Below are 27,586 nucleotides of genomic sequence, written 5' to 3' on the forward strand. Positions count from 1 at the left end.
AACTGCGCAGCGCCGCGGCGCGGCGATTTCACGCGGACGCATGGTTCGCGCACGGGCCCCGGGCACGGCTCGCGCGGCCCTCAATGAGGCCATTGAGGAGGCACCCGGAATCAGCGCGCCACCCGTGGTGGCCAACAACGAACCAAGGACCCGCTCCCCGCGCTCGCCCTCTGTGCCACACACTGCGGCCATGGCGCCAGAGAATCAATTGCACCACTTTTTTCTTGCCCGCGCTGCTGCAGTAAATCCTTCTCGCTTCCATCCCTTTCTGCTTTATACTCCCTCCCCCCCCCCTTTCTTTTTGTTCCCGTGCGTTGTTACTTTTATGCCGTTGACAGTTTTACTACCACTGTTGTGCGAGCTTTATTATTTTTTCTCTCTCGTCCTTCTCGTTCTATGCCAGCAGGGAACGCCTGCGCCGAGGGACGAATGAAAAGTAGGCGCATCCCAGCGTCGTAAAAAGAAATCGCGGCGCGCCGTTCCTCGGCAACTTCTGCGTCCCGCGCGCGGCATCGTCGCGGCCTGCGAAGCAAGCGTCCTGCAGGCGTGCTGCGCCATACGTTTGCAGCCGTATAGGAAGGCAGTGGAAGCACATTCAGTGATGTTCCATGCAGGGGTTTCGCGTAGAGAATGTAGTTTCACGTAGACGATCTTGTTCCAAGCGTAGCCAGCGATGTTGCACGTAGAATTTTCTGCGTCTAGAAAATTGTTCGATGCAGAAGGATTTTGTTTCATGTAATGTCAGAGATGTTCTGTGCAGAAAGTCTTTATTTCGCGCACAGTCAGGAATGTTCCGCGTAGCAATTTTTATCTGGAGAATTTTGTTCTGCGCCGAAAAATTTTTGGCGCAGTCAGCGATGTTCCATGTAGAAAATGTTATGCAGAGAATTTTGTACTATGCAGAAAATTTTGTTCCGTGTACAGTCTGAGATATGACATGTAGAAAGCGCTTCTCTACACTTAGTCAGTGAGGTTCCATGCCGAGAATTTTCCCTACAGATGGATGGAGAAATTAACCACCAAAATTTGGATCGGGAAGAAAAATTCAGTGATTGCAGGGAATCCCAAGAATTGCAGAAATCAACACCAAAGCATATGTAACGATGAATGCATTCTGATATTGTAGTCTGTTCTCTGTGATGCATTTGCGACTTAGCATGCGAGCGCGAAAGAGAGAAGCAAAAATCATGGCCGCTTTGGGTGGTATGCCGTGTTATAGTATTTAGTATAGGTAAGAGCGGAGTAAAAAAATAGAAAAGGTGAAGAGGTTAACCAGGCTGAACCCGGTTGGCTACCCTGCACTTCGAAAAGGCAGGAAGGCGAGAAACCAAAATTGGTGTTGAAGGAGATGAGGGAAAGGCCATTCACGCAAGTGCACATGCACCGACTTGAGCGTTCGTCATTCAGGCACGCGGGGTCCAAAACAGACGGGCGCAGAACAGGGCGATACGCTATAGCGGGATAAGGATATACATATAGGGTTTGAAAGAACAATGAGAGGACAAGAACGTAAAATACGCACATAAACGCGAATAACTGCACGACGGATCCTGATAACCCAGCTTGCTATCTAGTAGATAACTGGAAACATTACGGCGATTAGGCAAAGCACATGTCAAGGCTGCACAGGTTCACCATCCAATTTGATGCATGCGGCGGGCCTCGTTGAAGATTTCAACCAAGTTGGTGCAAGACGTTTAACGCAACATCACATTCAAAGTAAAAGGGTACAAGCGCACAACAGCTAAGTCAAAGGTTAGGCAAGCTAATAAACTAGAGCTATGTTTGACAACAGCGCAACAACAGGACTCGCGTAGACAGAGGTAAAGTAAAAGTAAAAACGGGTGATGACGGACACAGCACCGACTGACTTTGAGCTGAATATACCAAATGAAAAAAAAATTCCATAATGCGTCACGTGATAGACTGTCAAATGACTAAAGCACGCAAGAGTTCACCGCTGGAAATAAAAAATGAGCAGCAGCGACAATTGTTCTCAAAGAGTCCAATGCTCACGCCTATCTTCACCGAATATAATTATGGAGCCTAACTTTCCGAAACTGCAGGGCCGATGGATTTATTTATTTGGCGATAGTGGAAATATTGGCATCCTTCATCGCCGGTAGTTGTCAACCACGTGGCCTCCTTTTCACAATGGGCTATGAGTAATGACGTAGAGGAAGGCTCCGGATGAATTATGGTCACCAAATCACCCAACTGAAACCGTTCGCAGTGGTCGGGAAACGAACCCGCGCCCTCGGGCTCAGCAGTCCAGCGCCATATATATGGCCGCTGAGCGACAGCGGCGCGGGTCCTTCATCGAATGCGTCAATAAATGTAGTTGAAGTGCCTATTCACTTTACGACGTAGACAGTCTATTCGCATCGGCGCGCGCACGGGTGAGCCGGTGCTTCGGGGTCTCTGTATACTTGCTCCTCTTGCCTCAGAGGGCGCCTTCGAGGCCCTGAACAACGCCCGTACCAACGACATTTGCGGCGACTACTCAGACGAGCAGAGGAATCGGAATATCATCGATGCATGTCCCTCGGTGCCGTTTGCGGATGGTGATCGACAAAGATGATGGAAATGCGTCGTCCCAAAGCAGTCATCTCCATCGATCTCCGCCCGCGAGACTGCCGCTCTGCCTATAGCTGCAGCGTTGTCACGGCCGTCAAGACGACGACGCACTTCTGCACTGCGTTTGCTCTTTCGGCCCTGTCTCGCTGCGCTTTCTGCCCTGTAGAGTGCGCAGTAGTCGCGGTGTGGGCGGGCGAAGTGCGCCCGACTGCATGGGACACGCCTCTACGAGCCGTGTTATCAAAGTGTCGTTTTTCTCGGCCCAAAGTGAGGTTGACCGAATGATCGCGGCTCGATGCGGTGGTACGTTATCCCGTGGGAGTCACTGGGTGCCACGTAGCGGACCAACTGCGCAAAAAACAGTTAGAGAGAGGCGGGCACGGAAATAGTGGAGAGAAATCCGACGTAAAGGCCGGCACCTCTTGGCTCGCTGAGTGATTCAGGCAAAGGTACACGTAGGCGGAAGTACGGGCGGCATTGGTAACGGAAAAACGAGAACGAAAGGTCACATTAATTTTTAGAGATTTCGCATAAGGTGTTCAGTTTCAAGGATCTTATGGCGTTAAAGAAAAAACTGACTCGCCATTCCGGCCCTGCGAAAGTGAATGTCCAGCGAAGCTGCTGAAAACCACCACTACAACTTCTGAGCGGGGTATGCAATGCTTTATTGCTTTAAGAGTAATGGTAGTAATGGCGATTTAGAGTAATTGTAGTAAAGGGAGTAATGGTAATTTTGAGGGCAGGCCACCCTGGTCGTATTGTCTTTACTTTTGCCCTTTGCCGCTCCTCGTATTCACGCTACTCCTCGGGAGTCCTAAGCATGAGTCGCTTACCCATAGCGGTGCTGCGACAACAATGAAATCAGTTGCCAGGCTGGTTCTTTTATATACGAAAAAGAAGTTACGTCACCCGCCCCCCCCCCCCTGCAAGCTGCCGTCGCCACGGCAGCTTTCGCAAGAGTATTCTTTACCGGGAAACGTATGCGGGGAGTGCTACATGCTTCGCGTTGTTATAAGGAGCCTTGCCGTCAATTATGTGGTTCGGATGATTCTTTTGTGCTTATTCTTTATTGAAACGAATGCTGTTATGTATGTTGTATGCGTGATTCCGAAGAATGTATGCACCTTTCGCTTCACTTTGCTGAGTTTTTGAAACCTGCTTCCCCACCGCCACGGGTCGGCCCGGTAGTGCACTACTTCCAGGATCGGCTCACATTTTCGCCCACAGGCGATGACACTAAATATGCCGACCACACAGAAAAAAAAGTTAAATTATGGGGTTTTACGTGCCAAAACCACTTTCTGATTATGAGGCACGCCGTAGTGGAGGATTCCGGAAATTTCGACCATCTGGGGTTCTTTAACATGCACCTAAATCTAAATACACGGGTGTTTTCGCATTTCGCCCCCATCGAAATGCGGCCACCGTGGCCGCCGACCACACAGAGACGAACAGCCTCGCAGTAAAGTAACGGATAAGAAAAGAACATGCGTACAGGAAGATCATTGAAGCTAACCATTTCGACAGAATTGCCTGTCTGGTTGGGAAATCGATTAGGACTTTCAGACTGACTCCAACCAAATTGGAGTCAGTCTGAAGTAAGTGAAATCAGTCCGTTGGAATCAGTCTCAAAGTCCTAAGGAAGATCATTATGCTCAGAAATTGTGCTGATCTGAAGTTTCATCGTAAATACGATTTAGAGTGTGAGGACCTATAGCCCCCTCCCCCTCCTCATGATTGGAGATCGCGTTTCGTAAACTTCAGGTGAAGGTAATTATAAAGATTGGAACGTCTGTGTTGTTCATTCCTAAAAACTACTGCGCATTTTCATGTTTGTAATACCGATAAACATCAAGCATATATGTGATCGTGTCTCTAGCTAACTCATCGCAAACTACCGACGCTTATCACCACTTGTTTAAGTATATCTGATGAAATCACATCCCAGTCTTACGGCACCGTTTACGACAATGTGTCTCAACGAACAAATGCCAACAAACAGCGCTCATCACTCTTCATGCTGAGTTAAGAAAACACAAGATTTTACTTACCGATACGTCGCCGAAAAACGCAGTCGACCTTTTGGGTAAAAGTGATCCTTCGCCTATAAGCGTATCGCGTCGTGCAGTCCTTTTGCAACTGGCGTTTTTCCTCCCTTCTGTCGTTTCATTATCTTACAGTTGCACTTTCTTAACTGAGCTTTCGGAACAGCCGGAGTCCTTAAGCATCATCTAACCGTTTCTATCCATTTCCAGCTGATTAATCATGGGACATTAATAATTGAAAGAAGCCATCAGGTTCATTTTACTTTATTCCATCCACCCATCCTTCTATTGATTTGCGTAGGCGACGAGCGGAAGTCGTTACCGATAGTTCCCTCTCTTAATTACCACAACGCTGCTTAGACAAGCTCTTGAGTGCGTGCTCATTTATCGCTTTCCTCTGCGCTATGTAAATACTACAATGTATGCGCGGTCATTTATTGCGAGTCTCTCAGATGTATAGGTGTGCGTGTTCGCGTCGTTTTCGCATCTTTCGCTTACGCGCCATTTCAAACGGACACGCATGCGCACGTGTTCGCACGACGTACACACCGCGCGTATACCCAAGGACGCACTCACGCACGCGCTCGCCTGAGCGCCATTGAGCGCCATTGAGCGTCACGCATGCGTGCGCATACAAGCCGAGCGGCAATTAAGGACGTGCCGACAACGCAACGCCATTGCCGAATGGCTGGCGAGGCCGCGGCTTAATTCAGACAGCTTAGACCTCACACGGGCCAGAATCGCACCGTGTTCGTTGTTTTCGTTTTCTTTTCTTCTTCTCTTTTCTTTCCCGACATTGCAGCCACGAGGCAGTTACCCTCACTGTAGAGCGGACGCACGATGCATGTGCGCGATACAATAGCGCACGTTTCCAGAATAGCGGAGCCAAAAAACGTCGCGACGGCGAGACATCAGCGAAAGGTTAAAGGTTGGCAGACTTCGCTGCGAGGACCCTGACACCGCAGCCATCGCATAAAAGAAGTGGAGCATCGGAGAATAAGTAGAGACGTAATATTGAGGTATAGAGAGAGGAAAGGGAATGGCGGCAAGAAAGCGACATGAGAATTAGGAAATGTTCAGTTCCGCATCACCGGCTTGACAGCCGACGCCCAGGATGTTCCTTGCGCGTCCTCTCTCTCTCATCAGCATACCAATTTGTGCCGCCTCATAGCGAATGCAGGAAGAGCAGTTCATGAGGGGTGCTATACCCCAAGTCGTCTCTGCCACGCGCTTTGCAATTCTTCGGTCGCTCGCGGCTGTTGGCCTCACGCCGGCTAGCTTCTTCGCGCAGTGTGCTCGCTTCTGGGGTGAGAAGCCTTTCAGTGAGTGCGCGTGGGCGAGCTCTTTCTGGGTGCAGGGCGCCGCCACTCCGTCCAAGGGCTGTGGAAAGCCGTTCCGTCTTGCTTTCAGCCGAGACCTCAGGCGCGGGTTTCAGTTGCCGCTCGGCTTTCTGCCATCCCGGTGCACTTGTTCTGGCCTCTATCGATGGCACTCGCGTGGGTTCTTCTCCCGTGCGACGACTTTTCTTCTAACTCCTCTTTGATCCTTCGCGCCTTTTTCGTACGCTTCCCTAGAGCCGCAGCGTGCTTAAGTATACATTCCTGCCATAGGGCTACGATCTATCTATCTATCTGTCTGTCTGTCTGTCTGTCTGTCTGTCTGTCTGTCTGTCTGTCTGTCTGTCTGTCTGTCTGTCTGTCTGTCTGTCTGTCTGTCTGTCTGTCTGTCTGTCTGTCTGTCTGTCTGTCTGTCTGTCTGTCTGTCTGTCTGTCTGTCTGTCTGTCTGTCTGTCTGTCTGTCTGTCTGTCTGTCTGTCTGTCTGTCTGTCTGTCTGTCTGTCTGTCTGTCTGTCTGTCTGTCTGTCTGTCTGTCTGTCTGTCTGTCTGTCTGTCTGTCTGTCTGTCTGTCTGTCTGTCTGTCTGTCTGTCTGTCTGTCTGTCTGTCTGTCTGTCTGTCTGTCTGTCTGTCTGTCTGTCTGTCTGTCTGTCTGTCTGTCTGTCTGTCTGTCTGTCTGTCTGTCTGTCTGTCTGTCTGTCTGTCTGTCTGTCTGTCTGTCTGTCTGTCTGTCTGTCTGTCTGTCTGTCTGTCTGTCTGTCTGTCTGTCTGTCTGTCTGTCTGTCTGTCTGTCTGTCTGTCTGTCTGTCTGTCTGTCTGTCTGTCTGTCTGTCTGTCTGTCTGTCTGTCTGTCTGTCTGTCTGTCTGTCTGTCTGTCTGTCTGTCTGTCTGTCTGTCTGTCTGTCTGTCTGTCTGTCTGTCTGTCTGTCTGTCTGTCTGTCTGTCTGTCTGTCTGTCTGTCTGTCTGTCTGTCTGTCTGTCTGTCTGTCTGTCTGTCTGTCTGTCTGTCTGTCTGTCTGTCTGTCTGTCTGTCTGTCTGTCTGTCTGTCTGTCTGTCTGTCTGTCTGTCTGTCTGTCTGTCTGTCTGTCTGTCTGTCTGTCTGTCTGTCTGTCTGTCTGTCTGTCTGTCTGTCTGTCTGTCTGTCTGTCTGTCTGTCTGTCTGTCTGTCTGTCTGTCTGTCTGTCTGTCTGTCTGTCTGTCTGTCTGTCTGTCTGTCTGTCTGTCTGTCTGTCTGTCTGTCTGTCTGTCTGTCTGTCTGTCTGTCTGTCTGTCTGTCTGTCTGTCTGTCTGTCTGTCTGTCTGTCTGTCTGTCTGTCTGTCTGTCTGTCTGTCTGTCTGTCTGTCTGTCTGTCTGTCTGTCTGTCTGTCTGTCTGTCTGTCTGTCTGTCTGTCTGTCTGTCTGTCTGTCTGTCTGTCTGTCTGTCTGTCTGTCTGTCTGTCTGTCTGTCTGTCTGTCTGTCTGTCTGTCTGTCTGTCTGTCTGTCTGTCTGTCTGTCTGTCTGTCTGTCTGTCTGTCTGTCTGTCTGTCTGTCTGTCTGTCTGTCTGTCTGTCTGTCTGTCTGTCTGTCTGTCTGTCTGTCTGTCTGTCTGTCTGTCTGTCTGTCTGTCTGTCTGTCTGTCTGTCTGTCTGTCTGTCTGTCTGTCTGTCTGTCTGTCTGTCTGTCTGTCTGTCTGTCTGTCTGTCTGTCTGTCTGTCTGTCTGTCTGTCTGTCTGTCTGTCTGTCTGTCTGTCTGTCTGTCTGTCTGTCTGTCTGTCTGTCTGTCTGTCTGTCTGTCTGTCTGTCTGTCTGTCTGTCTGTCTGTCTGTCTGTCTGTCTGTCTGTCTGTCTGTCTGTCTGTCTGTCTGTCTGTCTGTCTGTCTGTCTGTCTGTCTGTCTGTCTGTCTGTCTGTCTGTCTGTCTGTCTGTCTGTCTGTCTGTCTGTCTGTCTGTCTGTCTGTCTGTCTGTCTGTCTGTCTGTCTGTCTGTCTGTCTGTCTGTCTGTCTGTCTGTCTGTCTGTCTGTCTGTCTGTCTGTGCAGCCCTCATCATCTAGCAATGCTGTAGGATAGTACAGAAAAACATCATGTTTACACGCGCTGCTTGATAGCATAACAAAGGACAGGTTTGCGACAAGTTGACACAAACGAGGCCGGTGCCGTTCATCCCATTGTATACGACGACGGAGTGCGTCTAACATGATGATTACTTGTCTTCCTATCGTTTTTTCCTTGAAGCGCTTGTCACAGGAACGGGATAGGGAGAGGAGTGTTACCATGCACTGGAGAAGAGGGAAGGTGAGTGAAAGATGAGAACGCTATCGAAGCTCCCGAAGCGCCATTCTTAGTCCACACTCTAACTAGCCCTATACCGCTTATTTTATGTCGTGTACTTGGTAATATGCGCGGATTATCTTTGTTTTTTAAGTACCTGCTGTGCTGTTCTTGTCTGTTTCATCAAGTCTCAGTACCAAGTGGCCCGGCCAGAAATTTATTCATCATAGTGTTAGGTTAACGCCGCAAATGCGTTCGTTCATGCACTTAAGTTCCATGGGCTAGTGTTTAAACTTCTTAACCCACTCTCCAACTGAAGCGACAAACAGAAGTCACACAATGCGCGTGTCAGTCTAGAGAAGGACTTCTCTTCGTCAGGCAACATTCACCACATTCAAAGCAATACGTACTAGAGGGCGCTAGATACCGGCATATGGGAAAAACAGGTCAAGTGATCGAGTGCTTTTGGCTTGGCGTCAGCGTCGTGACAGGTGCTGAGCCGGCGATCAGAGTTCGCTCGATGCCACGAGTCAATGCCATAGTTGTTTTGTTGCTGGGAGTGTTTTTTTTTACGCTTGAGGCAAGCAACGCGAAAGATAACACGAACAAGAAGGAAATGCAGAAACATCTTTACTTTCTGTCGTGTTATACTTCGCGCTGTTCGCTGCAAGAACGAAATGCTCAGAAGCCCAGAAAGCCATCCTTCTGAAGCTTTCCAAGACTGTTTTCAGTTAAAGCTAGCGCACAACCACGGATAACAAAGAAGTGTATTGCCCGTGTCCACTTGACCTGGATGACCCGACCCACACATTATTACAATGGTTAAAGTCTATACAACGCTTCAACCCAGGTAATAAATATTTTCAGCTTGCCTATTCATATTATAGCAATTTCTTTGTTTAGATATACTGCTATGTCAATAGCACGAGATATACCAGAGTGGGTGCACGAATATATAATCATCATCAGAGAATGCAGACTATGCACAAAGCTGCATTTTATAGGAGTACAACAAGCCAGGGAAAAAAAAAGAATACAATATGCAGCGCTAACATGCGATATGATTAGGCTTTTCCGGAGCAATTTCATCACTTGGCGTTTCCCTTCGTGTATCCCCCCCCCCCCCCCTTGTCTAGGTTATTTCATTTTTCTACAGTTAAAAGGAATAACAAAAACTCACAACAATCGAACACTGGTTACACAGAATAGTGTTTAAAGGCGTGCGAGACCGGCTATGCAATAGTAGAGTCGTGTACAATCTTGAGCAGCATGACAATGCTGTTATACACGCGTGTATAAGCCAAGGAACAGAGTTCCAAAATGTGGGCATGTGGGGATGGTTAGAAGTACCGGTCATAAATGCAGAAAATAATATGATCCTTTCGTTTAGACACTTTCAACCTTGTCTATAGCAAACCAGTGGTGTAATGCCCACCCTACAGAAGCGTAGTCAAATACCGGCAGGACTATGCTGACTGATAAACTGTTTTGCAGTACTTTGTGGAATGCATTAGGGAAGACTTTAGTTCGCCAAGTGTTTGTAGCGCTTTGGCGCAGGTTAGACCAATATGCTTATATTGCAGATTACAGCCATAACTGAGATGTATTGGTCTGCTTTTGTTTGTGAATTTCATAGACTGTCTTTTCTAAAGTTAATTGCCCTCTACCACACGCTGCTCCACAAAACTCAGAAAACGTCATTGTTTAGTAGCTCGATGGTCAACACATGACTTGAAAAAAGTGCCGCACAAGGTTCACTATTCAGTGACAGCGCCAAGTCTGTGAAGCACATTGTGCCAGACGATGTCGAATTCTTTTGGATAGTCAATGAGCATGGCGCCAATATGGCCCCGATTTATTACGTAAGTGATGTCATGAGACAATTCAGTCACCGTGGAAATAGCCAGCCACGTTGGAACTTTGAAAGAACGTTATTTTCAGTTAAGTACTCCATCATGTATTTATGAATGAGGAGCTCAAGTAATTTGCAGATGGTTAACAATAACGAGATCGGCCTGTAGTTTACAACTACGTTTCTGTTGCAGATTTGAAGATCGGGATGACGTTAGCACTTTCCCAGGCATGTGGAACCGTCGGTGATTGAAGTGATGTTTGAAATATTTATTGGTCCGGTATCTGGCATTCAATTTCATGTAGATGACGGGACGTTTTCAGCCTCGTCACTGGAGGCGGCACCTTCTGACGTTGCGCTTAAACAAAGAGCACAATACTACGGCCTCTCAGATCGTACCAGAAGATTATGCACAAAACTATCGTTGTAATAAAGGTTTTGTGCTGCTTAGCTGCTGGCGTAAAGATGTCGACACCAACAGAATTATGAATGTATAGTGCCTCATTTCTTTCACTACAACGAGAGCAGTTTCCAACACGAAAACGTTTGTAGTGAATAAAAAATATAGAATCTATCGTCATTATTGCTTCCGCTGCCGTGCGTCTCTCTGGTATACCGCAAACTGTGATACTAAGAGAGACTAAATAAGGAAGGCGGCTGCATTACGTCCTTCTATACGGTGCAACCAAGTCCAACCAAGAACCGTCGCTCTTCTTGAATGATTATTATAATTTATGTGTTGAAGCTGCATCTTGACTCAAGGGAAAAGGCGTAGCGGAGTGTTCAAGGTAAGCTACGCCCTTAATTATCAAGCGCTTTTGCGGTTGCGTGGTGAGGTAATGTCAGATTTAACGTTCTCGGTCATCATTCAGCCCGTTCGGTTCAGAAACCTGAACTGTGCGTTCGGAAGTTGAAACCTAACACAAATTTACGCGGCCGAGAAATGACAAAGACAAGTGCTGACTTACAACTGCTGTTAATCCATATATTATGCGAGAGCAACGCGCTGCTTTATATTACTATACAGATTTTTTATAAAAGTAAGAAAGGTTATAGCACAACGCAAGTAGCATTCTTGCATATCAGCCGTCAGGCAAGGCGAACACACTTTTCCCGCTATTATTGAAACTGGGAAGAATAATTAACGGGTTACAATTTACCTGTTGCCATTGCAGCTTGTAGAAAGATGTTTAATATGGCACACTTGGAGGTAGTAAAATACAAACCGTGACATTCGTCATCAAGCTGATCGAATGCCAAGACCAGCTAATATCAGAACCTAGCCCGCTATGTAGGAGCACCAGAAAGACAGACCCCGCGCTTACGTCAGACGGAAATGCCCCGTGACGAAGTGCGTGACGAAGTTTGAATGACGGCAAGGCACGACAGATAGTGAGACGGCGTTGTCCTACTTGCCATGCAGAATGGCAGGCAATCTAACCAGCATGAGCGAGCCGCTTAGCATAGGCGCGCGATGTCTGGTGTGACAGGCACAATGAGAGAAACAAAGGGGTGGGAAAGGCAGGGGGGTTAACCGGAAAACATTCTGGTTTGCTACCCGTTTTACTGGGGGCAGGGTATAAGGGAAATGAAAGACGGAAAGAATAGCAGAGCGGCAAACGTCCGCATTATGCATAGCTTTGTTGTGATGTCACCGTGCTATAGTATACCCAAACATGGTCGCCACGATGACGTCAGTGCACCACATCAGCCCCCAGCACACTGCATTGCTTCTTGACGGTGGCTGTTTTTCACTGGACTATCACTGTGGTCAAATTGTAACTCTGTGCAAGACGCGCCTGTTCTGTTATCGTGCTCTTACGTATATTGTTTGCGCAGCTTTCTGTACGGATTAGTAACCCAAGATGGTGGCCACGACGACGTAAACGAAGACTATGTATGGAAATAGTGCTGCGATCGTTGCCCTAGTGATTGCATGGTAAACAGCCAAGTAGTGAGGAAAAGGTCACAATGGTCGTAGCGGGCGTGGCAACTGGCGGCAGCTCCAGGCTCGTCGCGCGATTGCACTCACCCCCAGTGAAGAGCATACATTCACGGATGAAAATAATACGCTCCACTATTGAACGCGACATCCATTTAATGGTCGAGCTAACATTAGGAAATCGTTCTTCCGACCAGGCGGTGGCTGATACAACGTTTACAACATGCCCGGTTATTGATAAAACATTAGTCTGCGCGCGGTCTCATCAAACACGAGCAACAATCGGCGCTGGTATACTAATTAGACATTCCCTTCAGGAGCGGACCCTTCCGCGTACGCTTCGCCTTTTGTCGTAAGACAAAGATACGGACCCCCCGCAGGATTCCTTCATTACTTCCCGCCGAATGCGATATCTTTCAATCTGCGAACGAAGCAGGCGCGACCCCCCGCGAGGGGAATCGGCGTCCACCCATACTTCCTGCGTATGGTTCTCGCGATGCGACATCACCCCCCCCCCCCCCCGCTTCTTTTCCCCTTTCTCGCTAAGCGTCGTTCCTTGTCTTACGGCAGCGAGCGTTATTAACGAGTGCGTCGCCATTCGTCCCGACCTTCGGTGTTTTGAAGAGATTTCTTTTCCTTGTTCTTTGCTTTACGTTCATCTTCTGTCTTTGCCGCCGCCTGCTGCTCGCTCTTTCGGCCTTCCGATTTGAGCTGAGCTGAAAATAATTGGGAGCCTTCGACGCGTGAGTGCACCAGTGGAACCTGAACTCGGTGATTGGCGAATGAATAGAAACGTGCCGCGCCATAGCGCAGCTCGGCCTTGGCGCATTGCGTGGCCGTTCTCCTTTTTTTCGGCACGGCTTTATTCCGCCCGCATAGCTTTAATCGAAGCACTTGCTTAGGGGGGATCAATATTGATGGACTCACCATCCAGTCTTGCGAGTGAGAGAAAAGCCAAAAAAAAGAAAAAAAAGAGAGACGACGATAGAGACAGAGAAATTGCTGCACGTTGAGTTGGCTTGAAACAAAGGGACGAAAAGGAACTACTGACGTTGCCGGTTTCTTTTTTTTTTTTTTTTTGGGGGGGGCACGGTCTTCCAGCCGTGCCACACTGGAAGCGAGTCCGTAATTGGTTTCCGACGTAGGCTAAAAGTTACGGCTATTGTTGCGCCGCCACAGACATGACGTCAGGCGGTACAAATTGTTCTCTATGCCCAATGGTTTCTTTCACCAGGTCATTGTAAAATTGCATTATCAGTACCTGTCATCTTAGCTCTTACCCTGTGCTCCTGCTAACTGGTGCAGAGTACCCAGCATCAAGTATACTTGTCTACTTGACTCGTTAAAGCGCCTAAGTAACCTGAGAGTTGAAAGTGTTTTTCTTTTTTCTTTCACGAAAAACGCAATCACTGACAGGGACGAACTAACCGCTAGAATACTCTGACGACGCACCGCAAACGAGCAAAGTGCGCAGCTGCCGCTGAATTTATTTCTGCTTCGCCGGTTCGAGTAATGACTTCCACTCTCAATTAGGGTATCCATTTCTTTCCATCTTTAAGTATTGTAGGACGCACGCTACGACTAAATAATGACGTCGTTGGTTCCACCTTTAAGCAGCTTTTTTTTTTTTCTGTAATTCAGGGAAAGGCCAACTAAGGATGGCTAGTACCTCTAGAAGCGATAAGAACGTAAATAAGAGCGCAGGTAAGAGAGATTGTGAAGGACATTGAAGCAGTCTCAATATGTTTGTTCAGCCTTTCACTTTGTCGTGGCCTTTAAACACAGCACGCATCGCCTCCTCTCGTGGAATGGCAGATCCTCGTCCCGTAATCACGTTGGTCTTAATACAAGTCTGAACATAAGCTATTCGCAGCACTAGAAGAAAAACTGATGCCGGGAGCGATTTGCCTGCAATGCAAGCTAGCAAAACCGGCATGAATTGCCCTAAGCGTGTTCCACGAATCCGCGCGTTAGGTTTACTATAAGTTCGTTCATTCAACAAACTCCACTAAACTGAGATGTGTCCGCGGCATCCTCTATATAACAGAACTATTCCAATAAACTTCTCTGTAAATTTTCTTTCTGATCCTTTTTTCTTTCCATTTTTTTTTTTTGAGTGTTTAACATCTTAAAGCAGTTGTTGCTATGCTACTGCGCTCCGTTAACAACCTAACTTTTTTTTGCCTAATAAAGCTGGAGAGGAAGATAAAATGTCGTATTGATCTCTTTCGTAGTACTTCCTATTAAATTAACAGACTTATCTGACGTTTGTGTCTTGTGAAATGCGGCAACGGCTGCAAACGTTGGTCGCATTTTATAAAAGCGATATGTAAAACCATTCGTATATTCAGACTTTGGCAAACGTTAATATCTCCGGGTGTTCAAAGCTATGTCAAAGCTTTTTAGTGTGGCGTATAACATAGTTGTCGAGTGGCCTTGGATCCTTAAACTTCGTCGCTCAGGTAACATAGCCTTGATAATTCCAATAAATAAACAAACGTTTGATGTAATCATAGCGGCAATGTAACTTATGAAGTCATACAGTCTACATATGGAGTGATCATTTTTAAGTCTTGCGGAATTTTTGTAAGCATCGCCTATTGCAAATAAAACAATTCTAATCCTAGTGCTCGATTTTTCAGAAGTGTACAATATGCCGAAGAAATCGAAACGCATATCCAATTAATTAAACTTTGACTAATCAAAATTAATTAGGTGGCGACACATTTTGCAATTTACGAATTATAGCAGGCGAGTTTGCAAGGAGTACCCAATAGAAACGAATTTCGAGAATGACACCACTTTCGAGATATTTGCCATCAGACTCGCCGTATAAATGCACTATTGTTTCACTTGAACAAAAAAACGAAAAAGAAAAACAAAATACACTTTTTTATGCATTGAAGCACAAAACTAAGTGGAACGCCCATGCACTTCGTGCCACATTTTGGGAAATAATATCGCGCAACTGGTGTTCTCCTGGAGGTTCATTTCACATGGATAAGTCTCGCAAACTCGCCGGCTACAATTCGTAAATTGCAATATGAGTCGTAAAGTAAATAATTCTGGAAGAACATAAAAATGATCACTCCGTATATACATCTGGCAGCTTGTCAAACCAGCAGCCATACAAATCTAGCTAGATTCAAGGTAAAAATTGCACTCCTATTACCGTAAAAGTGTGCTTTGCCAACCGTATAGTACCAAGAAACGGCCGCTTTTTCTCTTCTTTTTCTAAGAAGTTACCGTGCCCTTCCCCCTGTCCCATTTTCCTCTCCGCCCTCAATGAAAGCGCCTCTGAGCTGCAAGCATCTGGACAGGATTCCAGAAGAAAGAAGCCCCTTTGTGAGACACACTGAACAGCTGGAGCAACAAGGGATGAGAAAGCCATCCGAGTGCGCATGCGTGATGGAGAAGCTACGGGAAATGAACGCGGCATGCGTGGTATTCGGTATACAAACACGCGACGTCGAGCCCCTGACTGCACGCGTCTTGTAGTGGTACACTGTGTCACAAGGGTGTGTATCTTCACATCGCCGATCCGCACGATCGCCGCAACCGCAGTGTGGCCTCTCTTTTGAAAGCCGTTCCTTTCTTCCGCCACGAATCTGTTCGTGTTTGTCGCCGGAAATGACATTACGCTATTCTATACGCGAGGTTTACACCTTTTATTGTGAAAGCTGTTTCATCTGGTACAACTCGCAGTATGCGATAATTGTAGTAGGCGTTCTTACTTTAGGTGGAACTAAAATTTGAAAAAAAGACTAATATTTACTTTTTTACAATAGTGTTGTTTTTTATGTCGAACACTTCTTTTTTAATGCCCGCAAGGAATACTCGAATTGCGTTACTGCAGGAGAATGGTGTGCCCAGGCGGACATCAGTAGCAAGAAAAACGAATGCAGTTTATTGTATCATTAAATTAATTATACCAATATACTATTTAGTGGCAAACTTTACAGCACATGCCTATTTGTAAAGTCGTAGGAAGCCTTTGTAAAAGTATTGTGCCGTGCTTCTACATTTCAAGATGACTCTGTAGACCGAAATAACTGGCGTCAAATTATTCGTTCAATTTACCCGATTACGCATGCGACACTGCCAAGTGCGGCTAGCGGTGCATGCATACCTCTCTGTGACGTGGAAAAGATGGCGTAAAACGAAGCTGCCATTGCGCTTCCGTCTTTCCACAAGCTGATTCTGATTGGCGTTTTCTGCAGCCTACGATTATTATTATTATTATTATTATTATTATTATTATTATTATTATTATTATTATTATTATTATTATTATTATTATTATTTGTTGTTGCGAACACATATACACAATTAACAGGAAAGGGAAAGCGAGGAGCAGGCTGGCAACTGCCACCGGAAGGGGCACAACGCCTGCCTACTCTTCAGAAGGGAGGTGATAGCAACACAGAAATGAAAGATAGGAAGAAGGGGAGGAAAAAGGAAAGGAAGAGCAACAGGACAAATATAAAGAATGAAGTAGAACACAGTACAGATCCCACACAGTAGGTACCGGTCACTGAAGGTCACGCGCCGTAACTTCAGCAGCAGGGCCACCATGACTGACCGCTTATTCGCGCGGTATATGGCGAAGCATTATTTTGCGCCACTCCGCGACGTCACAAGGGGTCTGCACAGCGAGCCACGGTTTCGCCTGAATATTGAAGAGAATTTGACAAATAATTTGATGGCAGTTGCTCCACGTGGCCATTTTTGAAATGTATAAGCACGGAACTATACTTTTATGATGATTTCCTTCTACCTACCACATTAAATATGAGCCGCAATGGTTGTCACTAGTAGTTGATTAATGCGATTATTTTATTTTGTGAATCGATTGCACAGTGAGTGAGTGAGCGAAGGAAACAACTTTATTCGGTCCGCAATAGACGTGAGTAAACTCAACGTTACCTGGCTAGGCCCACTCGGAGACCATCAGGTCACAGACTGTCTATTTGCAAATGATGTCGGCCTGGGCAGATGGTTAATCTATAGTAACGCAAATCGAGCAATATAAGCCGTTGAACGATATGGTTATGCTTAAATTATCTGCCATCAGCAACTGTTGGCTATGTGCCATTTGTTTCCTTAATAAACATGATCTTGCTAAGCGCCCTTCGTTGTCCTAATTTTTTGTATAGATCAATAAATACAGTTGTAAATATCTATTGTACTTCTCTTCTGCTATATATATTGCGAATGAATGTAAAAGTACAAATTAAGATATGTTGGAAAGGAATGCACATAAAATTTTCGAAGAAAGATATTAGAGAGTTTTAGAATAGGGGTCCCAATAGTTTGGGGCCCCAAAGAGCTTTGCGGGTGTTAGCGTTGGGGCACGCAGGAGTGAATAGTTTTATAATAGGGCTTTGCGTTTGCGGATAGCGTCTTGCGCTGACAGTGCCACTACGGCGTCGAAGAAAAGCTATTAGAAATAATTGAATAAAATATACCATTTTATGATATTTACTTTCGTGTATTACAATTATTTAGAGGTCTTTAGAGGTTAATCTGTAAGCAGCACACAATGAGTCGCCCTCAGTTTTGAGTAACCAACTTTACGTACCTTCACCAGCCAAGCTAAGCCGTGTTAGGCCTACGAGCCATAAAATCCGCAATCGAATTCGGCATCAGCGTCGTCTAATGAATCAATCTTCATAACACACGTTAGTTGAAAGAAAGCGATAACCGCAGTCACTTCTCCTAGCTTGCGAAGTTCACGCGTTACCACGAATCGAACCCAGTTTGGTGCTAGGTTAGAGCCGTCGCTTCGATGGGTGCCGCCATGTTTGTTTACGCGAATATTTTGGGGCAACTTTTGGGGCTGCAGCTAAATCAGTGAAATAACGTGCCCAACGTAAAACCCAAACGCAGTTCGCGTCTCGCGCATGCGCAGTGGCTTTGACGCTATTTCTTTGGGCCCCAAAACGTTTGGGGCCCCTATTTTAAACTCTATATTGACTTTCTTGGAAATATTTTGAGGCAACCTATAATTCTTAAAACAGTTAAAGCAGTTAAGCAGAAGCATCATGTATTGCAACGTAAATACGTGCGCTAGATATTAGGCGAACCCGTTGGAGCCCTGTGCATAGGTTCGTGACATAGAGGAAGTTGAGCATAGCCAGCGCTTCAGGGAGGATGGGGTACGAGTAGAAGCGTTACAAAGAAAGAGAACGGGTCATAGTACCAACAGTGCAAAAGTGTACTAATAATGTCCATAGTATTGAGAAACTTAACGGACTGTACAAGAAGAATGCCACTTCAACCCACATACCGCAGTGCACATGTAGAAAGCGTTACAAAGAAACACAAAGGGCCATAGCATCAACAGCGCAATGGTGTACAAATAATGTCCGCAGTATTGAGAGGCTTAACGGACTGTACAACAAGAAGGATGCCATTTCAACCCACATCCCGCTAAGCAATGGTATCTCTACTCAGTCACTTCTTTAGGCTTCGATAACCATGTAACGCACATACATCGTCTTCGAAGGCCCTGATGTGCAAGCCATCTGTCCATTGGCCTAGAATTCAGCATTCAGGGAAAATAGGAAAATCATAATTTGCTGGCACGCCTCTTTAAAGATAACTCATTGTCTTGTCGCTGTTCTTTTTTCTGACCGTGTTACGCACTCTGATTCGTCTTGAGCTCACTTCTTCAGTTCAGCGTGTTACAGGTAGTTTCGGTGCACTCTGTCGCAGCTAAGGGCTGAAGTACTAACTGACTTTATCGGATATGTGGTGTCGCAGCGATTTGAGTGTCGTCAGGCCTCACTGCCTTACGTCACCTACAAATCTGTTTGCTTAGTTTTGTTCATATCGATTCAACACTTCTCGCATTTGGAGCAGCGACTGACGAAATACGCTGAAGGCTAAATAATTCTTGTCAACCTCGTCATTGACAAATCTGATGTCACACTTCTTGCTGTTCTTCAATCGCAAGCTACAACCGCCTGTTCCGAGGTGGCGGGTGTTCATAGGTGTTGACCTATGACGGGAAACTGGAAAATCCTCAGTCATCGCTTGTGTAAATGTCAGTGTCTCGGAACGACGAATGAACCGCCAATTCCGCTTTTCACACTGAGTCCAAGATGTTTTGTGTAGCATCAGCGAACTAACGAGGCGCATGGTACGAGGAACAACCCGATGTGGATTCGCTTTATATTTCGAGTTTCCGTCACCTGTCACCCTGATGCAAAACTCTCCGAACGGCAAGCAGTGCATCGACATTGTTTTTGTTTGTCTTCCAGAGCACAGAAAAACGGTTGTCCTAAGCGACGCTTTCGAATGACGGTTCTTAATGCGAGTCTTGAATGAATTCCCAAAGTGGCCCAAACTTTGAACCATTATGGATTTTTAATATAAAAGCGCTGGTACTGGTAAACAGTTGTAGCGACTCGAGTCCCTCGTCATTGGCTGCAGGCGGTTCCGCGTTTTACTGTTAAACTGTGGAATATAAATGCGTGTTTCTTTCTTCACATTCTTGGTCTATTAGTCAGGCTGATGAGTTAGAGTGATTTCACCGCTAGGAACGAAGAAACCGAACGAGGAAATTTCGCGAATGTGGTGGCACGCTGAAAAAAAAAAAAAAAAACGAAACTTCTTGCGAAAGACAAGGAAGCTCGGTGTCAGTAGGCAATCGTTCGCATATACTGACGGGCATCGAAGCTACGCCAAGTATTCTGCGTCACGTCCGGCCATTAGTGTACACGTACCTGTGGCAATGCTGTACGCGTTTGGGTACGGGCTGGACGGGAACACCGGCAGCACGTACTCGGCGCGGATGCCCGCTTGGGCCATTCGCGCGAATCCCTGATGCACGGCGTGGTCGATGTAGTCGGCCCTGACGCCCTGCACCAGAATCACGAGCAGTTTGGCCCTCGGCGTCGGCTGCTCCTCGTCTGATGACGAAGGACTCCGAGGGTGGCGACGACCGTCGACGGTGGTGTCGGTCGCCGCGCTGGTGACGCCGGCCATCGCCAGGCACCACAGGATCCACCACCAGCACAGGGCGGTGGGCATGGCCTGTCCCTTAGGACGACGAGTTGCGAGCAGCGGGCACAGCACGATCGATAGCAGCGGCCGCGACGCGGGACGTCTCGCCATGCTGGTGCGCTCCGCGCGTCGTCGTTTGTCCGGCTGCGGAGAAGTGCGCCCGCCGCTGGCGCGCTCGCACCCGCTTGCTCGCCCGGGTGCTCCTCCGGTTCTTTCGCTCTCCCTCTCTCCCACTGCTGCTTCGGAGGAGCGCGTTTCTCTCGCAGATTTTCGGGGCCGCGTCCCGTCCCGTACCCGGCGTCGACGCTCGCTCGCTCGCTCGTCGGCGGCGCCCGTTCCCCAGCCGCTTCCAGAAAGCGTCCCGCGCCAGTTCCGAACTGCGCATCAGCTACTCTTCCTCCTCGCATCGAGGTCCCTTCAATTTCTTTCTCTCTCTTTCTCCTTTTTCCGTCTTGCTTCTCCCTCAGTCTTTCAGAAGGGGGGGAGAGATTAGAGCATCCCTTCCGCTACTTCCCTTGCCCACCCGTTTCTACCCTTTCCCTTCGCTCCCGGTGCTCCTCTTTCGACATCCTCCCGTGTTTCTTTCATTTCTCCTTCGCATACGCGCCGATTGGAAATCCGTCCCGAGGCGGGCTTCCTGGCAAAAAAGACGGCCCGCTTCCCATGTCGCATGGGTATAGCTTCCTGTTTTTCTTGCCCTCTGCAAAGAAAGCTTCGCCGCAATCTCTTCTCTCCTAAGTGGTCTCACCAACCGTTGGTCTCAGTCGCGACCGTTTCTCAGCTCTTTGTACACGGCCTGTGCGCAGTTTCGCTTTCCCTTCTCCCACGCAAAAGATCACCTCCTCGCTTAAGTATTCCCTCAACTCATTGCTCTAACCCTCGCCGTTCTGTGGTGTCGCGCCCTACACGGCTCTCTTTCCGGGAGGAGGGCGTGTCGAGTAGGGAAGCAAGAGGGTGACCCGTCGCAGAGGGAAGGGATGCTGGAACGTTCCTCCTCCTTCCTCGTCGGTTCTCTCTGCGGCTGGGGAAAACAGACGCAAGACGGGCCTCGCCTAACCCGGACATGAACGTTCTGGGACGGCTGTACGTGGAAGCTGTACGCTTCAGAACGAGAGAGCGCGAAGGGCATGGGCGAGGAGTAGCAGCGAAGCAAGGGCCCTTTCTGGCTCGGACATCACGCACAATTCGGACAGAATGCAGCTAAGAATGAGCTCGGTGAAATGGCCGGCGGGTGCGGAGAAGGGTGGGGGCTGAGGACGCTGCAAAAGCTGTATGTTCATGGAGGATACGAGTGATTTTGTTCGAGTCAGCTTTTATTCCTCTGTTTGGCGTCCCCGTCCGCTTGCTCTCGTGCCTTGATTTCCTTTGTGTTCACTGTCTCCTCGCGTGTCCTATTTATACGGGACCACGATGTCGCTGATGTATCTCCGCCCTCTCTTCCATGCTGTTCCTTCTCGAAAGAATTCTTTCAATTGCTATCCCTCCGCCGATCCCCATTGTTGCATTCGAATGCTGCTTTGAATTTATGTATAGGACATAGACGATCTTTTTGTGCTTCTATGGGATTTTCTCCGAGCGTTTCCCGCGTTGCGGCGGGTGGTCGCGTCGTGGAACTGCATAGTTGGTGGCGTGTTCATTTTGCCGGCCTAGGCCACTGACATCTCTTGCCCTTCCGTAAGCATTTTTTTTTATGACAACGATGTTTCGCTGGAGGAGGAGGAGCGTCAAAAACATGGGAAAAAGCCGTGCCCTCTTTTTTAGGCTAGGGCCTGACATGGTAGGTAATAATATATAGATGAAAAAAAAAACAATATCACTTTGGGAACAGACTGCAATACACTGAAAAGCTTCATGGAACGAAGCCTACAGCTACGAACATGGAATCTTGTTTTAAATGGTGAAAAGGGCAGATCGCAAGAACCTTCCGGGAAAACAACTGAAAAGCCATAGTGTGTCATTGACCGCAGCTTGTATCTGTTGATTACACGTCGGAGTATATGCGCAATCTTGCTTGATACATTCTGGGTCCTAAAAACTCGAGAATGAGGTTTTCGTCCCGTCAGATTCTCTTGTGCAGACGCTTCTACACATGCTCCGGGTAGAAGTTGCGGTAAACAGCTGACAGAAGTTGATGCTTTTTTAATATTATTATTCGTTAGCTAGAGTGACTCGAAAATGTAGATTGAGCTCGCTTTTGCCTACTATTGAGCAACTAGATGCATGTTTCATTCCCAACTTCAGTTACTGCATTGCAGCTCGTAGAGACAGAGTTCCATAACTGTTATTTACTTATAAAGCCGAGACCACACGTACGCTTGCGGACGCGCGCTAGCTCGCGTCCGCGCGCCTAGCGCCTGCCGCGCCTCGCGAGTAATGGTGGTTTGCATCCACAAAGACGCGCGACAGCGCGCGCTCACTGGGCTCACTCACAGACGCCTCGGCAGGCGCCGCTTCATACTTTGTTACTGACAGCGTTTCAAGATGCTTCGATATTTATAAACGTAATTGTTATATTTTTATAGCTGTTAGATCAGTGCAAAAAGGAAGGAAGAACCACATTCTTGCACGATATAAATCTGCTTCACTGAGAGCTGAACGCTCCGCGCCGTAGCTGCGTAGCCAGGCGCGCCGACGCGAGGCAACCCAAGCGCGCGATAACATAGAGGAGCTGTTCCCCGAGATCACGCCGCGTTTCGACGCGTACGAGCCATGCCGCACCGTGTGCGCATGCGTGGGTGCGTGAACGCGAGCTGGCGCGCGTCCGCAAGCGTACGTGTGGTCTGGGCTTAAGAGTATGTTAATCAAGCGAAGCTGCTCAATTAGTCTGGAGCCTCCCACTACAACAACCCTCGTTGTTTATAGCGGGGCTCTGGGGATCAGACCCCATAAGCTCAATCTTTCTTTTTTCGCTAGATACGAGAGTGCAAAAAAAAAAAAAAGAAGAAGGTTACTGAAGAGCCCACTATAGCAAAATTATTGCTAAGGAAATTGTTGCCCCTATCCCAAACAGGGGGAGGGGCCATGTACTGTTCAGTTCTAAGGTGAAAAAAATACAGAAAAAGCAACAACAAAAGGCTAAAGCAAAACCCTTCACGCTTACCATGACTATATATTATATTATGTTATGTTACCATCATCCTTTAAAAAATAAGTTCCTAAAGACCAAGTAAAACCCGCCGTGGAGGCGTAGGAGCTACGGCATTGTGCTACTAAGCCCGAGGGCGCGGGATCAAATCCCAGTCGTGCGGCCGCATTTCGATAGGGGTGAAATGCAAAGGCGTCCTTGTACCGTGAATTGGGTGCACGTTAAACAACCCCAGGTGGTCAGAATCAGTCCCACTACGGTGTGCCTCATAATGAAATTGTGGTTTTTAGAACTTTCAACCCCAGTATTTAACTTTAATTTGAAGGCTATGTAAAAAGAGCTCGGGATCCTTGATATATCAGATTCTGATCACTAATCAGTGCGCAGTTTGCGAAGAGTGCGAGCGCATTTTCGATAAAACACCTGGCTGGGATACTTGGTGCAGGCTAATTCTTTAGCGAGAGTACAAGGACGTGCCTATCTATGTCGGTTCCCTCGTCCTTGTCCTTTAACGGCGCCGCAATGCTTGCAAAAAAATAAATCAAAAAATGCCGGCAGGAACTGATGGTCATGTTGAAGTTAGGATGCAAATGAGTGCCAGATAAAATAGGGATGAGAAGGCTGAAATGATTGTGCGCCCAGTTGGCTTCCTCGTTTTTTCAGGCATATGCACTGCAGATCGCGTCTCTGCAGATCTAGCGTCCCTACATACAGATGATGATGACAAGATAGATGTATTTATTGAGGCATGGCTCGAAAGCCTGTAATGGGGAATAGGAAGAGGAGGGGCGTATTCAGATGCATAAAAAGTTTCAAGGTAGCGCCATTTTTTTTTATCTAGCCACCGTCCTCCGCTTCCTAGAGCTCTCCAACCATTGCCCGTGCGTGAATGGCTTAGTGCGGTCACGTGGCATTTCTACGTCACCACTTTTATCACTAGCGGCCAAGGAAGCTCCAAATTTTATTCATGTTACATAGTTTCGGCCAACAGACGCATTAATAAGGATTTACTGCACGGAATACAGTTTCAGAACGAGTATTGATAATCAATGTTGTGGGCTATAAGCTAGAATAAAGAGACAGAGAATAAACTATATTTACACAGATATAAATTGTGTTGCCCTGAAGGCAGGGCATCGCAAATGGTCGGGGCCCCTAGTCCAGGGCCCTGCTGGCGCTTGCCATCCTCTCTGCCTTTTGGACCAACCTAAGCTGATTTTCAAGGGCCGAGCTGGACAGCAGTGCCTTCCATCGTTCCTTTGTATTGTGCATGTTGTGATGTTCTTCATTGTGTAAAGTACACTCCCACGTGCTGTGGAACAGAGTTGGTGAGGTCCTACACCACGGGCATATATATCTGGATGCTGTGGGGTAGAATACATCTAGCATGTGTAAGTTTGTTTATGTTTTTGCCTGGAGTCTCCGTAGCGCTGCAGATTCCATCGCTGTAAGAGTCTTATGTGGTGCATACGTTCTTCTATTCTCCCTGTAATATTTTAGAATTGTTACGCTATTGGGGGGGGGGGGGGGGATCTATGAGTGTTGGGTCCTCTACTACAGGTCCTCTACTAAGCCTCGAGCCGCCTCGTCCCCAAATAGCTTCCTAGTGATATCCTCGTGCCCTGCGGCCTAGAATATAGTCTGGGTGTATTCAATTCGGGGGTCTTTATTGGCTTTGGTCAGAATTTGGCACCCCTTTGGTAATTTTTACATGCCGTCTATGAGTCCGTAATTACTACCAATGACGCTTTTCGCGCCTTGTCCTCCTTTATTGTCACTGCGATCGCAACCTCCTCTGCTTCTGTTATAGAGGCTCGAGCTATCGAGGCGCAGGTTGTAATTTTTGCTTTTCGGTCTGTGACCACTTCCCTCCCCCCCCCCCCCTTTTTCTTTGCGTTTGTCTGATAAGGTACGGCGTCTGTGAACCTCGCCTTGTGGATGTAGTTTGTCTTTTTATCTATGTACTCTGGCCTTGCTTTTCTTCTCCCAGCATGCAGAGTGGGATCCATGTTGTCTGGTAGCGGGGATACCGTGTACTAGTTTCTGATGAGGCAAGAGAGTTCCTTGGTTATTCAATGTGCCTGTACTTGTTCGCCGAGGCCGACCCTGTCCAGAATTTCTCTGCCTGTTGGTGTTTGTAGCAGGCTGTTCTTTTGTGTAGTCAGTTGTGCTTCAGCCAACTCTTCGAATGTGTTGTGGAGACCAAGCGCTAATAGCTTCTGATTTGAAGTATTTCCTGATAGTTGTCGATCTGCTTTATGTGCCATCCTTATTATTTGGCCGGCTTTTTCTTTCTCCTCCCTATTTATGTTGTGATAGGGCCGAGAGTACGTAATTGTGGCGATGACCAGGCTTTTTACTAAACGGAGCGTGTCTTGCTTTTTCATTCCTTTTCTATCGTTTTTTACTTGAACTATCATGCGAACAATTTGCTGAGTTGTTCCTTTAATCATGTTTAGTGTGCGAAGGCATTGTTGATTGGATTGCAGCCACATTCCTAAGATTCAAACGGTGGTTTTCTATGGAATGATACTTTCATCGATCTTGACCTCAAGTCGAAGTCTCGGGTTCGTTTTTGAGCACTGAAGTCCTTTTTGTCTTGTGTATTCCTCTATTATGTTGGCTGCTTGTTGGAGCCTCTCTTCTTTTTCTGCCAGGTTACCCTTGGTTGTCCATATTGTTATGTCATCCTCACAGAAAGAGTGCCGGATGTCTGGAATTCCTTTGAGTTTCTTGGCTAGACCACTCTTTGCTATGTTGAAAAGTGTGGGCGAAATTACAGCTCCTTGCGGTTTTTCTATGCTAGGTGGGTGGAGGATTTGAATTCGTCCTCTCTTATTTTGATTACTGCTGTTCTTTTACTGAGGAAGCTCTGGAAGTACTGGTATGGTCTTGAAACCACAGTTGGTCTCTGCCAGCCTATCCAGTATGCCCTAATGGCTTACGTTGTCAAAGGCGCCGTTTATGTCGATGGCAATAACAACGTGTTCTCCTGCTTTTGGAACGTTGGTTAATGCTTCCTCCTTTAAAACTAGGAGGATATCTTGTATTGAGAGATTTGGTCGTATGCCAAAACGAATTGAGAGATTTGGTCGTATGCCAAAACGTGGTGTTTATTGGCATAAAGTTGTATTCTTCAAGATGCCGTTGAAGTGTCGTGTTTATTGATATTTCAAAGACCTTTCCTAAACATGGTTTAAGAGAGATGCGCTGGAGATTTCGCATCGTTCTTTTGTCACAGTGTTCGTTTATAAAATTCATGAGGGATGTTATGGCTTCGTCATCCATGTTTCTAATCGTGCCATTGCTGGTCAGGTGTGCCCCTTCCGCTGTGTTCCGTTTCGCGCTGAAGATTTACGCTCTTACATCTGCTTCCAGGGAAGGTTCATTCATTTCTGGGTGTGGGGGTCCATTGTATTCAACTTGGCAAGAGGGTGACGAGGCTTGTGCTCCAAAGCACTTGGTATAGATGTCCTGAAGGAGGTCATCGCCTGTGCCTGCGTTTGAATGTAATAGTCATTCTAAAGACTTTTGCCATTCGCGTTTTGTTTTTATTGGGTCAATCATGGCTCTAAGGATATTCCATGTCTTTGCTATTCCTAGGCTTCCATTTAGTGAATCGCAGAATCGTTGCCAGTTGGCTGACGGGAGTTGATTAGCCTATTCCTCAGCTTCCTGAGTGATTTCTTTGATTTTCGCTTTGAGTTTACTATTCCGTTTTTGTCTTTTTCAGCTGTTAGTTGGGTTTCGTCCTGCTTCCCACAGGTGCAGTAGGTGAGGGTCGGTTCTAGCGATGGTTTCGGCATGTATTTGCTTTGGATTTCGTATTAATTCGCACCACTCGGCCAAGTTGGTTATGTTGGTGGCTTGCTCTTTCAGTGAGTTTCTACAGGGGCGCCAGTTTGTTACTTTAGCCATGCCGATTTGTCTGGGTATTCGGCCTGCGCGGATTGTGGTGCTTAGTATGAAGTAGTCGCTGCCTAGGTTTCTGAGGGTGTTGCACCACCTGGCGCTTTGGCAGTTTTTGATTATGGTTAGGTCTGGACTTGTGTCCGTGGATATACTGTTCCCTGTTCTCGTTGGGGTTGCAGGGTCTGTTAATAGTGTCATTCCTAGGGCCTCTATTTGTCCTATGATATGGTGTCTTGCCTTTGGTGTCTTGGCCTGATATCCCCAGCTTGGATCAGTGGCGTTAAAGTCCCTAGTTATCAGTGGTGAGTTCCCTTTCGCCAGTTTTGCTGTTTCTTTAAAGAGTTTGTTGAATACACAAACTAGAAATTTTTTGTTTTTACACGCATATTGAGAAGTTCCAAACCTTTTGGGGACGCTAGCGCCACACCCTGCAGGAGGACGATTTGAGGAGGAGGACAACAGGAAAAAGAAAACGGCGCTACTTTGAAACACATCTAGAGACTTTATGGATACCTTCTAATCCTCCTCGCACGGGTCACGCATGCTCGTAAATGAGGCAACGGCACGGTCACACCAG

At 47.2% G+C, this 27,586-nt stretch overlaps 1 protein-coding gene and 1 long non-coding RNA gene across 2 annotated transcripts in view; one reads left to right on the forward strand and one right to left on the reverse strand.

Moving 5' to 3' along the window:
* Positions 1-20,798, reverse strand: part of LOC126530922 (glycerophosphocholine choline phosphodiesterase ENPP6-like) — an 84,915-nt gene extending 64,117 nt beyond the window's left edge. The window contains exon 1 of the mRNA XM_050178250.3: positions 19,733-20,798. Within this exon, the coding sequence (XP_050034207.1) occupies positions 19,733-20,123 (391 nt within the window). The 5' untranslated portion in view covers positions 20,124-20,798. The remainder of the gene's footprint in view (positions 1-19,732) is intronic.
* Positions 1-27,586, forward strand: part of LOC140218495 (uncharacterized) — a 258,183-nt gene that overhangs the window by 59,022 nt on the left and 171,575 nt on the right. The window lies entirely within an intron of this gene.

Source organism: Dermacentor andersoni, chromosome 5, assembly GCF_023375885.2.
Source record: "Dermacentor andersoni chromosome 5, qqDerAnde1_hic_scaffold, whole genome shotgun sequence".
Classification (NCBI taxonomy): domain Eukaryota; kingdom Metazoa; phylum Arthropoda; class Arachnida; order Ixodida; family Ixodidae; genus Dermacentor; species Dermacentor andersoni.